General features: G+C 37.3%; 1 protein-coding gene across 1 annotated transcript; it reads right to left on the reverse strand.

Annotated features, from left to right (window-relative positions):
• Positions 1–992: 992 nt before the first annotated feature.
• Positions 993–12895, reverse strand: LOC104094888 (phosphoglucan, water dikinase, chloroplastic). Its single transcript, XM_009600904.4, has 19 exons — positions 12523–12895; positions 10410–11013; positions 9687–9773; positions 9478–9609; positions 8622–8747; positions 8336–8514; positions 7115–7199; positions 6104–6271; positions 5962–6014; positions 5529–5737; positions 5320–5438; positions 5162–5232; positions 4902–5019; positions 3943–4029; positions 3747–3833; positions 3570–3646; positions 3045–3210; positions 2774–2885; positions 993–2115 (listed from the first exon to the last, which is right to left on the reverse strand). The coding sequence occupies exons 1-19, from the start codon at positions 12744–12746 to the stop codon at positions 1211–1213; spliced, it is 3609 nt and encodes a 1202-aa protein (XP_009599199.1). The 5' UTR covers positions 12747–12895; the 3' UTR covers positions 993–1210.
• Positions 12896–15313: the final 2418 nt, after the last annotated feature.

Consider the following 15313-nt stretch of genomic DNA (forward strand, 5'->3'; position numbering starts at 1 on the left):
TAAGAGTCGTTTGTTATATTTTCAATGAACAAATTAAGATTAATATGATCAATTTTATTGATAATTAATGCTAAAATGTGAATTCTTTAATACGTGTGAAAATAGTCAAAAAAAAATCACTTAAAGTGGACCAGAGAGAGTAATAGTTTAAATTAAAAAAATTATGGCTTATGCCATCAAATGTCTTTCTGAAAAAGTGTGCAAAAATGTTAAATAGGGAGTTGAAGATATCGTATAAATTAAAATCTTTCATCTTCATTCATTCATTTTCTGTGGTTAGACTAATTAATTTCTTTGAACCACTATATGTACGTCTCATAATGAGTGCCCTATCAATTCATATTAGTGTAACTATCCAAGACTTTTCTTACCTAAGGACTTGTCAAAATTCTAAGTACATGTATTTTTTGAAGTTTGAAACTTCAAATTTCCATTTGTCAAAATATCCCTACTTCCTTTCATTTTCTAGTCACGAGATATTTATATAAACTCTACTACTCTGCCCATAGATAAATTAACAAAAATCAAGTCTCAACTAACAAATCATCCTTAGGAGTTTAAACTTAAAAGAATTTTTAAATTAGAAATGTGTCATTCTTCCAGGACTAAAAAGGAAAAAGTGTTAGTGAGTCCATTTGTCGAGTCTTATGTTATGCTAAGAGGACTCCGCCAAGTCTAATTTCTTTGGGTTATAAGCCATCTCTAACGACTAATCAACAATTCAAAGTGTTTATAACGTATTCTTGATAATCTAGCATTTATATATAGATGTAGAAGAATTTATTTGATCACGCAGATTGATAATGAATCAAAGTACTATCTATCCGGAAACAACCACTTGCTGAAATGTAGAATAAGACTGCTTATAATAGACCCTTATGGTCCGGCCCTTCCCCGGACCTCGCGCATAGAACTTAGTGCACTGGACTGTCTTTTTAAGGAAGCCGGAGACCATTGGCATCATTAGTTTCAGGGGATAAAGTCAAAGAAGCTAAGTAATATACGAGAGACTTTATTAATGTCTAGAATAATGTGAATGTAAGATCACAGCCAGTACAGCAGATTTGCACAATCTGAGGGAGAGTATTCACCTTAAACTACTTCTATAAGACTTGTATAAGCTTGCTTCTTTAATCAACTATGTACACCTCAAAGAGATGCTGAATTATACATACACTGTTGTGAGGAAGTTTAGTGCAAACTCGAGCTCTCACTGGGGTTGGGGCCGTGATTGCACGATGAAAATCTCGTTACCAACCAAACATCCTTCAACGTCTTGAGGAGAACCAAATTTACGTTCTAGGTAGAAACCAACAGCGCCAAGCCTCTGACCAAGTTGACGCCTGAAAATGGGGTCGATTGTTAAAGGTTTCTTGCTATAATCCACGGTCAAATGAATAACTTCTCCGTCAGCAGGAGAATTTCCACCTACAACCATCTCCTCGCTAAAGTTGGCGAATGCCAATGTGCGGACTGTGTCATCAAATTTACCACTAGACAGACGCCATGGTGTACCCCTCGTTCCTGAAGCGAGTGTTTCACCGAGTCCAGGTGCAATCTCAGCCTCAACTAAGTTATGATTGTTGTCCGTTGGGCTAAGAGTGTGGAGGACAAATGATAAATCCGGTGAAAGCATTTCTTGCACTAGCACGGCCATGGTAGCATCTTTCTGAAGCACACCAGCAGCTCTACGGCTCAGTACTGCTCTTCTAGTATACAATGAGGCCCAAACGCGGGCTACAGCATGTCCAAACCTTATTGGATCTGAAGGGCTAACATTAGGAATCGAATCGTAAAGTCCAGCTGCTGACATCCCCGCCAAATCCTCAACATTAGCACTTGAACGCACTATTAAACGTGCATTACCCGGGAATAATTTTCCCAAGCTTTCAATGACATCTTGTCCAGGCAGTAGAGAAGAAATTAACTTCTGGAGATCATCACAGTGTTTATCAAGTTCACCACCATCCATTTGAGCTGTTTCTATCTGTTCGACAAGCAATTTGAAGGTCTCCATTAACTTGTTCGTTTCCAATGCCATTTCCATAGAACCAAAAGGAATAATTGCTCCAGCAGGAACTTTAAATGAAGCTGGCACTCCTTGGTCACTATAAACTGTTATTAGATAGATCATCAGACAAAAAAGAAAAAAGAAAAAGAAAAAGCATAAAAAAGAGGCAAAGACATCTATATTGCATCAACGGCATCCATCGTTTATGCTATGATAAGCTAAACACAAAAATTAAATCTCAATTACCTACATCGCACTTTAGCTATGTATAACAAGCATAGTTAAAATTTTCTTTTATTCCTTATTATAAGATTAATGGTCATGCTTGATCTATAGGAAAGGCAAGGGACATAATTTTTAAATAGAAAAAAAAAGGCAGTTCGGTGCACAAAGCATTCTGCGTTCACGCAGGATACGGGGAAGGGCCGCACCCCAAGGAGTTGTGATCTAGGCAGCCTACCCTAATACAAGCATCAGTGGCTGGTTCCACGGCTCGAACCCGTGACCTATAAGGTCACACAGAGACAACTTAATCGTTGCTCCAAGGCTCCCCTTCTTTAACAGGAAAAAGGAGGAAAAAAAATCAAGAATAGAAGAAAGAACATTTACGTGAAATATTCATTTTAAAATATTAAAAAAAAAAAAACACTCATCTGGTGTTTGTTAAACAGAACTGACATTTTAGCTACAGCAACTAAGAACAAAATAATAACAGTACTGATATTATTATCAGAGGGTTGTCCTGCGAAGAACCAACACTACCTTTAGCAGAAGAAGATGCCAGTAAAGCTAATTGAGCACAAGAAGCCGCTTTTGCACCACTACTCTGTATTTCTGCATCAGCAAGAGGAATAATACCTCCAGTAGGTACCACCTGTAAGTAAAGAACTTAAGCTACCTTGAATAGCAAATAAATTTTTTTTTTTTTTTTTTTGTGTGTGTGGGTGGGTGGGGGGGTTACAGAGGGAGGTGGAACAGAACTACAGCCCAACATATTTGCAGAAACATGTCATCGGCAAGAAAAGTTATTTACCTTTTTAGAATGAGAAGATTTGACAGCAATTGAGGAAGCACTACGGTCCGATGAGGCTGCACTTGTAGATGAAGCAGCAACTGAGACATGTTTATTTTGGGAAACACCGGTGCCTTTCTCTGATGAAGAGGAAGTTAACTTTACACCAGTTGATGATGCCTCTAACCTGAAAAAAGAAGGGTCAATAACCATAGAACAATATGGACAAAACAGAGAAACTACTAATGCATTACAATCATGAAGGAGTTAAAGTTCTCATCAGAAGTCAAACTGGCGCAGCCAGAGGCGGATGTAGCGTACTAGCTACGGGTTCAACTGAACTCATAACTTTCGACGCGGAGTAAAAATTTGTATGTAAAAATTCATTAAAATTGCAAAAATAGTAGATATGAACCCATAACTTTAAAAATATAATGGGTTCAATATTAAAAATCTTAAAATTGAACCCATAGGATTTAAATCTTGGATTCGCCTCTGGGCGCAGCATGTAGAAATCAATGACATAAGGGGTTTGAAGAAAATAACCTCACATAGTTTCCAATTAGTTCTCTTATATCATAAACTTTGTCATCATCGTCGCAGGTCACAAAAACCACCTTTTCCTGCAATCAAAAGAAAGTAACATTTCTATAACTAACACTCACATAAAATGAAGAAGCCTATAATTAACTTTTGGAGATGGGTGCAAAATTTGGAACTCGCCTGCCGCGCCCTTACACCTAGATGAGATAAATGAGGCAGCTCCTGTAGAAGTACAACCCCGGATATGTTACTTCCTGCTGCTGTCACCTGCAAAATGGTCAATAATGCCATTCAGTATCCTGCTCGGAGTAACACATAAGTTTCTAACGCCTAAGGATTCCGCAGAAGAAATAGAAGGATGAGAAGCACCGGCAACCTCTTCATCGCCATCAGCTTTGTTCACTACAAGAATAACAGGTCCTGTTGCCGATGATGGTAAAGTCCCTGGGATGATTCTATCCACCTGAAAATGTAAATAATCAGACCATATACTCCAGTTATCGATACGACATAGAGTTAAGGTTAAAACTTAGAACTAGTACGTGCAACTTAGATTTACATCAAAACATTAAAGGGGTGAAATATCTAATGAGGAAGGATTTGTCTTTTGCATGTTAGCATTTATTTGCGTGTTTGATAGTATGGAGACAATGTGCAAGAGAAATGGCAATGGTTGTGCATTCCAACAAGAAATATTATAACATGTACTAAGACATAGTGTGGAGGAGCCATTTACTTCTGTGTCTGTTTCCATTGACAGGGGTTTCTATACTATTGTAAAAGTAATACATTATGATTCATGAATAGCTTTACGGCAACAGAAATGGACATGCGAAACCTGACAGAACAACAACAACAACAACAACAACAACAACAACCCAGTATAATCCCACTAGTGGGGTTTGGGAAGGGTAGTGTGTACGCAGACCTTACCCCTACCCTGGGGTAGAGAGGCTGTTTCCAATAGACCCTCGGCATCCTTCCCTCCAAGAACTCCCCACCTTGCTCTTGGGGTGACTCGAACTCACAACCTTTTGGTTGGAAGTGGAGGGTGCTTACCATCAGAGAAACCTGACAGAACAAGCTGCTCTAAAACTAGTAGCTAGAAATAAACCGAATTTGGTGTCTGTAAAATGATTTTTTGAAAATGAAGTACCCTAAGAAGTGTTAAAAGGCTCAATTGCCTTTTCTATGAAGCTAGAAGCTAAGAGCAATTCACCGCCATAGATATCATTTAGGAAGATATATGTGAATAGAGACATACATAGATAAATCACAGAAAAAATAAATTGGAAGGCTACTTGCTGGAATAAGAATAAACAATATAACATGCACCTGTATTAGCTGTCCAAAAGCATCCCCTGGAACGAGAACATCCCACCCCGAAGACCCAATTGTCCTTCTAGTAGCCTTCAAAAGTAGTGTAGCAAGCTTTGAAACCTGAAAAACCACACTACAAAATGACATGTATTTTAAAAAGTTAGAAAGGCACTTGTGTTAACTTATAATAACATTATCCCAGTCTGAGAGAGATAAGCATAACCAGATTGGAGAAACACTATTCAGGGGAAAAAAAATATCAGTCCAAATCATACCCTGCTCGAATTTCAGCTTCAGTGAATGTTCTCACGCTATTTTCAGGAATCGCCAAAGATTTCCCTAAAATCTGCAATACCACAAACGCAGTTAGTCAGCCCTTATCATGATTGGTCCAAACTTAAATGCTCAATTTGGATAGTTTACAGGTATTTACCTGGACTTTTTCAGGGAATATTTGGAGAAGTGTCTCAGAATACTCCTCAGTTAACCTCCGGCTTCTATCAAGAGTAGCTTTTAGTCTCAATGCCCATATAGTCTTACCATCTTCACTGCCTTCAGTAAAGATAAGCACAAAAATTTTCAGGAGACCTGAAGCATATCATGATTGCACATATGATAAATCATTGAATGGCAATAAGATACCTTCGGTTTCTGAAAGGCCCCTCTCTTTCCATGACAAGAGCTCGTTTCCAACAGCTTTGCATTCCTCGGGCTTCCAACCAGATAGACCTAGCTGTTGGATTCCAACATTAAGTGCTCCAATTGGATCATTCCAAGAGCTAACATTTTTCTGCGCTACATTCTCTGCAAGGGAATCAGCTCCACCAAGAGCTTCGACTGCATTGACAAACCTATATATTTTGCAGAAAGATCTTAACGGAACAAAAGAGATTCTAATAAAAATAAATGGGAAGTGTATAAAACTTATGCAACTGATGCTCAAATGAAGAAGAGACACCATCAAGACAAAAAAACTGTTGTTCTTAACTGATCACAAATTATCCTCACCTTTACTCTAATTATTAAAAATCTTTTACCGTCAGGGAAAGGGAAAATATTACTAAAGAGTATATACCTGCTCAAAAGAACAAATGCATACTCTTCGAGCCCAATCTCGCAGAGACGCCACTGCACAATGACAAGTTGGAAGTATTAGATGATTCAAGTAACTGGAATCAATTATGAATTTAGTGTCAGTAAATTTAAGAAATTCATACCTTTTGGCGCATAGCTATTGCAGCATCCGGAGCATCATTTCGAAGGCCACTTTCAAGACCCTTGACAATTACTTCACGAAGAGCATTCAGAGAGTTTATTGTCCTGACTAGAGATCCCGTCCTTTCAGACTCTGAAACATTATGTTTTTCATCCAATATAGCCAATCCCTAGGCAAGACGCCAAAACCAGAACCAACATCAGCTTTAATAAAGGAATAACCAAACAAGGAGATCTTTGCTTCCAGGAATAAATCAAGAGACTTACACTAAGGAATTAAATTTCAACAATTCAGTCCAATGTATAACCAAACAATGTTTTGAAAAACTATTTTGAAAAGAAGAAATTTATTTTTATGGACAAATGGGTCCAGGAACACGGAATCTTTAACAGTGTAAGAAAATGCAAATAGGTAAGAGACCTATCTGAAAAGGGCAAATTATCCGAACACCCGTGTTTATTAGATTCAAGCTCTTAAACCCAAGAGGACAAAAACAGAAAACAATTACCGGAGTCCGGGTACCTACCATAATCAAAGAACTGCAGAGTGACTACTGAATAATGACCCAGCACACAAGTCTCCACTTCATAGCAAAAGATACCATCTTTCAAATAAAATCTAGTGATATTTAAAATTGTGAAACAATGGAAGGGCTTCACAGCCATTTAGACCGTTATATTCTAATGATATTTAAAATTGTGCAGAAGCTGGGAGAACTGATACTAAAAAGTTCTTCAACAGAACGAAAATAAGAAAGGGCGGCAGAAGAAATCGAGAGAATGTCCTAAGACAAGTCTTAAGCTTGAGTCATTAAACATACATTTGTCCGATGTGTGACACTTGTACTTCAGTATATTACATCTAAGTCAAATTTATTTACGTAACTATCTAACAAACATATTACAACTGCATACATGCTAAAAAGCGCACCTAGCTATTGTTAAAATCTCATCATATTCGTAATCAAATTTGGACCTTCTCTTATGTACTATCACCAAAACAAAACACTTACCTTTTTGGACTCCAAGAATGATGAAAGCATTGACGATCTACTTTCATCAAGAGATTCCCTTATAGATTCCAGTTGTTCATCAAGACTGAAAGGAAAGAACAGAAAATGTCATATCAAGCAAATTCCATTTTCCCGTGAGCAAGTTTATTATGGAAACATAATCCACCTAATCAATTCAGTGTAAATCATACAGACATTCATATTTTGGCATTTGGTACTGCAGAAACATATACCCCAAAGGGACACATCTGAAAAGGGAAAATTATCCCAAGACCAGTGTTCATTAGACTCAAGCTCTAAGAAGATACAATATTTGCACTGCAAGTTTAAGCAGCATGAGAAGAATGAAGTTGGAGTGTGATTAGACGAGATTGTGATACCTAACTAAAAACAATACAGATATTGAAGCTCAATGTTCCAAAAAGAAGAAAATGTAACACATACAATTAAAATGCGATGGTTGAAATGAAGTGTTACGCGTGTCTTATGTGATAAGAGGTTACCTAACCAAAATGGAAAGTGAGTGCTATAGAACAGTCGTTAGACCAACAAATTTTTATGGGAGTGAATGTTAGTCATTACTCCTAATACGTCCACAAGATGAGTATTGTAACTAAATTTGAATATTAAGGTAGATGAGCAGCCATATGAGAATAGACAAGATTAAAAATTATCACATCTGATAGAAAGTATAAGTAGAGCACATATAGGATAAAACGATAGAAGTTTGGTCATGTCATACATAGACCTCCAAATGCACATGTTTGTAGGTTAGGCCATGATGATTGAAGGTGTTCAAAAGGAACAATACAAACCGAAAAGTTCATGGAAGAAAGTTGTCCGAAAAGACATAAAATTTATCGGAATTCATAGACTTAGTGAAACCCAGAACATAATAGAAGTAAAAAAAATCCATATTGGCAATACCAATCGGATGGATCTAATGCTTAGTCATCTTCAAAGAGGGCACGACTAGCTTTATGAATTCTCCATAAGGGCTTGTCACCATAAGAAACTGAGGAACAACATACATGTGAGATACTATTATCTAGTAAGTGAAGAAGCTTATTTTACAAAACAATGAAACTGGACCATATGCATGCAACGGAAAAGCTGAATAGTTGGTCTACTTATCTCATTTCGTTTATTATCCCACATCAGGACTGACATTTTTCTGCAGAAATCAAATATTGAGAAATAAATAACAGATTAAGGTCATACCTCCCAGCATTGAAGAAATCTTTTAGTTCATTGTGGAAAATCTTGAATTGTTCTACAAATGCCTCACTATATTGTCCAGGTTTCTTGGTAATTCTTTCGAGCATTGCTTCTGTGGACACCAGATCTTCAGGGCCAGCATTTCTGTGGAGCTTGTTTTGTATAGTATGTTTGATTTCTTGCTGAAGGACAGGTAAATATTATTTTTTATAATGAGAAGGACAGGTAAATGTTGAGAATGAAAAGAAAAGTTAAAAAAATAATATTTGGTAGCTGCTACAATTACAACCTTAAGGTCATGGGGTATATCATTCCTATGAGCGATGTCCCTGATTCTTGTTAACGGAACAGATTGAGTGAATTCTGCTTTAAAAGAAGGCAGGCACGGTTGCATCTTGCGGATTACAAGTATTTCCTGCATATAATGAAAAGACAACTTTTCTAAACAACTCAAACAAGAAAAAGCAAGAAGAGCTCGGATACTAGGCAATGACAGACTCATATCCACAAAGTACATCACGAGGATTTTTCTCTAACTCAAAAGCTTTGTAACAAAATCATATTTATAGACAGCAGATGTATGATTTATTACACTATTTAAAGCAAGGATTTATCTTGACTAATTGTTATTTTGTGGTGGGAACTGTCCAACTATAAATGAGATTTAAGAAAGATTAGCTTTCAGAAAGTTCAGACCCTTCATTGTTAGAAAAGCAGAGCTGATTTTGGGAGGAAAAAAAAGCAATCTGAACCGCTGTATTAGCTCATGAATAGAAGCAATTGCATTTTCTCTTCAGAGTAGTTGCTCCTAAATCAAATTTTGAGGAATGTAACATAGACCAACCAAGTTTGGAGGAATCTGAATAACAGTATTATTTCCAGTCACTTTTTGTTTTATCGCCGAGAAATCCCGAGGCCCAATGGCGCACGGTCTGCAACTCGTTGGATAATGTGCCTGCACTTCTACCTTGTCGTAATTCCAGTCACTTATAACGAGTCACCAAAAGTACCACCACTTAACAGATCCAATAAGAATTTCCAAAACGAACTGAACAACCGGCTCAAGAGACAAGCAATGTGTTCTAGAATCCAAAGACATAATAAAAATTAAATAAGCATAATCGGTGCAATGAATGATTGAATACCTGAAGTGTAGCGTCTCGCCTACTCAAGACTTTTTCTACTTCACGAAAAATAAGCCTGGAAATCTCTGCATGCCTATTTGGCCGATGGTGACCCCCATCTTCAAGGCAAGGGATTTGCCCTGTGTTTATCCACTGCACCCAAGAGTAATATTCAGTAGGAAGATAGAAATGAATCAAATCGAGAAAGTAACCTAAAAATCATACAAGACCTTTAGATAGACAGCTGCATATGTGAGAGCCTCCAAGCGCTGTGAACTATCCATGTTTTCAACAACTAGTTCGCGGACAACCTCAAGCTAAAAAATAGTAAGAAATGAAGATAGTTAATTATTAAGTTTTGGCATGTTGATTCTAATAGGACGGAAAGCAATTTGTTGTATAGTAGACCACCAGATGGAGGGCAATCAATATCTCTATGGATTACTTAGCAACAAACAAAACAGAAGGAAGAGAATGTCGTAACTCATTAGTCAATTCGCATAAGAACCAAGTGCCTGTGCTACAAACACTAACTCTCAATCTCATGGCAACATATTCTCTCCCCCTTCCCTCTGTTGCCCACACTTGATCTTAGCCAGAAAATAAAGAAAAGGCATCCCCTTTCCTCTTTGCCCGTTCTTTCTCTTCCTTCATATCCTTTCTCCACCGATAATCATAATAAGGGGTCAGTAAAATATATTGAGATATATAGCCCCATAGCCAAAAGGAGACACATATTTCGAAGACTTCACACCCCAGTAACACGTGAGCTGAAAAGAAGGCACATATACAGCAGTGAGGATACAACAATGCAGATTGATGAATTACAAGAAAAAAAAAATAGCAGAGATTCACTGTGATGCTATCTTGCACAGACGTAATTCTTTTATAGCACAAACAATTTCCAGAATGCAAAATATGCCATTAAGACGAGATTTAATCCATCTTCTCACCTTCCGCCACCAATTCCGAGCATTTTTATCACCTTCGACGAGCTTTAGAGAAATACCAGTGAGACCTGATGTGTCCCACTTCCTGTTCTTTTCAGAATCCAGCTCGTCCTTTGAACGTACAAAAGATGCAGCCCTCCCTTGCCACTGCTCCACAAACGGACTTGTTACTGCGTCCAGAACAGCAACCTCGCCAGTAATTGCAGCTCCATTATCACTTGCCTCTTCTACTTCCTCCTCTACTACAAATGGATCCAATTGCAACAAATTCACAGGCTCATCTGTCACATTCCATTGACAGTCCAATTCAAAACTTCCTCCTTCTGGAAGCTTCAAGATCCGGTTACTGCCGTTTTCCCATAACATATTCTTGTCCTTACCGACAATTACAAACTTATACTCAAGACTCTCACCAGCTGGAAATTCCAATTCCGAAATCCATCCATTTTCTGTCCAGTCCATCATTATATTCTTCTTCCAGGACCCTAATTCTTTGGCCGATCCCAAAACTGCAATGTGCTCCCCAAATTCAACTTGGTGTTTAAGCCGAACACGCAGCTGTACCTTCTCACTATTCTTGTTGTTCTTTCCTTTCTGCTGCTTTTCCCTGCATCCGAAAAAAATTTAGTCAAGGAAAAAACCATAATTCTTAATTCAGCGAATAACAACAAAGATTTTGCTGAACTCATAATATAATTGTATGATAGAATAAGTAATGACTTGAAACAGGAATTGAACACTATCATCGTGAATTTCTTTGGAGTTTATTTGCTAGGAACCCCTTCCCTCGAGCTTCATATTCACAGAATTATCACAGCCAATAACCCCGGGAACTCCTTTGTCTCCTAGACAGTCATGCTTCTTCTAACTTAAGATCCCGAAAATATTTTGCTTCCCTCTGTCCTGGAAACCTCAACCAACTTATGCCCACTATTGTCGGCGATAGCAGACAACTTACAAAATATCATTCTAGAAGTACTATTGTAATCCACCAACAAAATCCAGAATGCAATGCTAGGACTACTACCCACCTTAAACACAGTACGAGGTCTGGGAGTACCATAGCCCTAATATCACTACAGTTTCACGTTACTCGCTGTATTTCCCATCTGATTTTCAGACTTCAAAGGCATAACCAGTCACCCAATTCACAAAGGCAACAAAATTACTCTCTCCCAAATTAACTGCAGTAGGCTGTCTTTGAGGTCAAAATTATAAAATTTTGAACATCAAATTACTCATGATATACTTAGTCTTCTGCAACTAAAGCTTAAAGACTTCATATCGAATTATTTCAATTTAATAGGTGCCCGCTTGTGGAATGAGCTTGCATCAGCGTAGGCTGCCTACGTCACATCCCCTGAACCTATGAACGCGGGATGTTTTGTGCACCGCTGCCCTTTTTTTTAATAGGTGCCCGCTATTTTTATCCAAATTATTAAGTATTCAAGGTGAAAATTTTGAGTTTTAAAGTCAAAGTTAAAGACACCTAACATGGATAAGAGAGTAGAAGAAAACAGCACTCTCAAAAATAAATCAAAATATATACACAAACACATATATACACTATTCTTTTTCCAAGTTATAAAGAATTTGGGTGAAAGTTTTGAGCTTTAATGTCAACCTACGAGACACCAAAAAATGGCTAGAGAGAGTACAAGAAACCACCATTCTCAATACTCCTTCTATTCCCATTTATGTGACTGACGCTATTTCTTTATTAGTCATTCCAAAAAGAATAACACAATGATATATTTGAAAATAATTTAACACATTATACGCTTAATGAAAAGCTTCTATAGCTATACAATATTATGACACATTTAAGATCACTAGTTTCAAAAGTTATTCCTTTATTAAAATTTATGTCGAGTCAAACTACAAAAACAACATAACCACTATAATCCCAACTAGTGGGGTCTGGAAAGGGTAGCATGTAAGCAGATCATAGCCACGAAGATATAAAGAGGTTGTTTTCAATAAACTCTCGGGTCACGAAAGCATAAGCACCGTATTAATGAATTAATGAAAAGAAGGGACAGTACCGCGTGTCGAGTCAAACTATGTTACATAAATTGAAACGGGAAAGTACAATAAATTCAAATTCAAACAATACCTGATTTCAACAGAAGACGCTGCACGTACAATTCCAGTACCCCTTCCTTTAATCCTACAATCCATGAGAAAAACCAACTTTTTTCTGGGAAACAAGATTGAATTTTTAACACTTGTGTGACTCAGCTGGGGAAGAACAGTGAATTTCTTTGAAATATGGTTGTGGGGTTGTTTCTTTTTTGCATTTAGAGTAGAATAACAGTATGAGAAATGCAAAGAATCCATTATCAAAGCAAATTTAACAGTATACAAGTTTGTGTCTTTAGCAGTTTAATTATACACTGAGTCTTGAAAAATTGTTAAGAGAGAAAAGAATTTTGAGGTAGAGTGGAATCGAAGAGTACAAATTCCTAGGATGGATCTTGAAAAAATATTTGTTAATTAATATGAAGAAGAAAAGAAATAAAAGCAATCATGGGAGTGAAAAGAATGGACCCTCCATTTGTGGATAGGTGTCGTTAACGCTTAACAGTCACATGGCAATTTTTTTAGATCTTCTTTTTTTCTTTTGTATTTCTTAATGATGATGAAGTTCCTAAAAGATCTTTTTTTATTGTAATAAGATATTTTTTTTGAAGTTTTTTTTTTACTTTTCATTTTCTAATTTTTTTTGTAAAAATTTAGATCCAATTATTATCTTTTAAGAAATAAAATTTATATATTTAGAAATTACAGAGTAAAAGCTTGGAATTCTAGCATGGCTAATATTAACAACTCCAAAAACTGGCCATGCCACCCAATTTTTACAATCAGCCTTCTTCTCTAATAAAAAAAGGTTTTAGTTTGCAGAATAATAAGAATAACACAAGTACAGAAATAAATATTAAATTCCTTAAGATTGTTATTCCCGTCAATATTCCTGTATTTGTAAATATTAATTCTGCAAAATATAAGTTAACGTAATGAAACAATAATAATAAATTCGAGCCCACTGAATTCACAGTGTTTCCTTAAGGAATTTAATCCCCTCCTAGTACCCAAGGTAATGGATTATTTCCTCCCAGGATAGAACGAATAACACACTGGTGTAGCGGTACTTCAAACCCCAGTGTTTCGGCGAACACAAAGTTCGGTAGCAAATCACACTTACAGTTGCTTTGTTTGAAGTTAAAAAACAATGCAGAACGAAGGAGTATATACTCAGAAAAACGTATGGAAGTTCTGAGAGGAAGGAATGCAATGTATAGCCAATTTGTTGAGCGAATTGTATGTTGAGTTGAGTATCTTTCTTCAACATTTGCTGCTCATATATATAGCAGCCAAGAAGGAGTGCAAGACCAAACGTCCACCCTTCATGGTGGAGCAAGCATTACATGTTTGTGGAGCAAGCACTTCATGTTTGTGGAGCAAGCACTTCATGGTGGAAAGACCATTATCCGGCTGCCAAATTATCAATAAACGAATTGGAAAATATCCGTTTACAAATACGGATAATCTTACGTTAATATTTACTATTAACAAATAAATTTGGTCCAAAAAATTAATCAATCAATCGATCATTTGACCAAATCCAAATCCAAATCCGAAGCCGAAGCCGAAGCCGAAGCCGAAGCCATAGCCGTAGCCGAAGCCGAGCCGAGCGAGCGACGACGACGACGGCGCGAGGCTTGCTTTCTTCTTAACTCTTTAAGAGCTACAAGAAGAGCAATTATATATATACCCACCAAAAATATCTTCCACTTCCAATATGGGACAATGTCTCATTGTTAAGAGGGGAAACTTAAAATTTTACTCAAAATTTCATTTTCCCTCCATTTCCCATTCACCCTCATTTTAAGAATATTACATCTTAAAAATAAAACCTCAACAATCCCCCACATGAATGGGGAATGGCTATATCACGGAAGTATGCATGAAAAAACTGTGTGATTTACAAGCAAGGATTAATTGCATCTGGATAAGTAGGTTTCCCTTTGAACTTTCCGTAGTAAACTTATGTCGGATATACTCGGTCAATCGGTAGATTTGATATCTTTGAACCGTCGATCTTTGGTGTATACCTAGACAACCATAAGTCACACAATCAACCCTTAACCGTCTTTGGTTCTCATTGTTGTGTTCGTTTCAGCCATGAACACCGCCTGGTTTCATAAGTGCGTAGAGAACTGGCCTTACAAAGTTCTCCTTGAAGCGGCTCACACTTCACACTTAAATAGGTGATTCCTAAACGTGTCATCCTGTAGATACACTATTTGATATACCCCGTATCAAATTTAGAAATCATTAAAAAGCCTTAATGCTTTATCCTTGGTACTGAACATTGTCTCATCACGAGAATGGACTAAAATTTTATTTGACAATGTTGAACCGTCATTAATGACTTTGTTTGATCTCTTTGAACCTAGATCTTGGGATCTCCAGTCTTCTAGGTAGAGTTACCGCCACAATGACTTGTTCTCGGCCATAGCCCCATTCCCCTTGATGATTTCTCAACTACCTCTCTAGTGAGGCCTTTTGTAAGTGGATCCGACACATTATCACTTGACTTTACATAGTCAATTGTGATAATTCCTCTAGAGAGTAATTGCCTAACGGTTTTATGTCTTCGTCGTATATGACGAGATTTACCGTTATACATGACGCTCCCAGCCCTTTCAATTGCCGTTTGACTATCACAATGTATGCATATTGGTGCCAACGGTTTGGGCCAAAATGGAATGTCTTCCAAGAAATTCCGGAGCCATTCAGCTTCTTCACCGGCTTTATCTAAGGCTATGAATTCAGCCTCCATTGTAGAGCGGGCAATACATGTTTGTTTGGACGACTTCCAAGATACCGCTCCTCCACCAATA

Source organism: Nicotiana tomentosiformis, chromosome 9 (genome assembly GCF_000390325.3).
Source record: "Nicotiana tomentosiformis chromosome 9, ASM39032v3, whole genome shotgun sequence".
In the NCBI taxonomy this organism is placed as follows: Eukaryota; Viridiplantae; Streptophyta; class Magnoliopsida; order Solanales; family Solanaceae; genus Nicotiana; species Nicotiana tomentosiformis.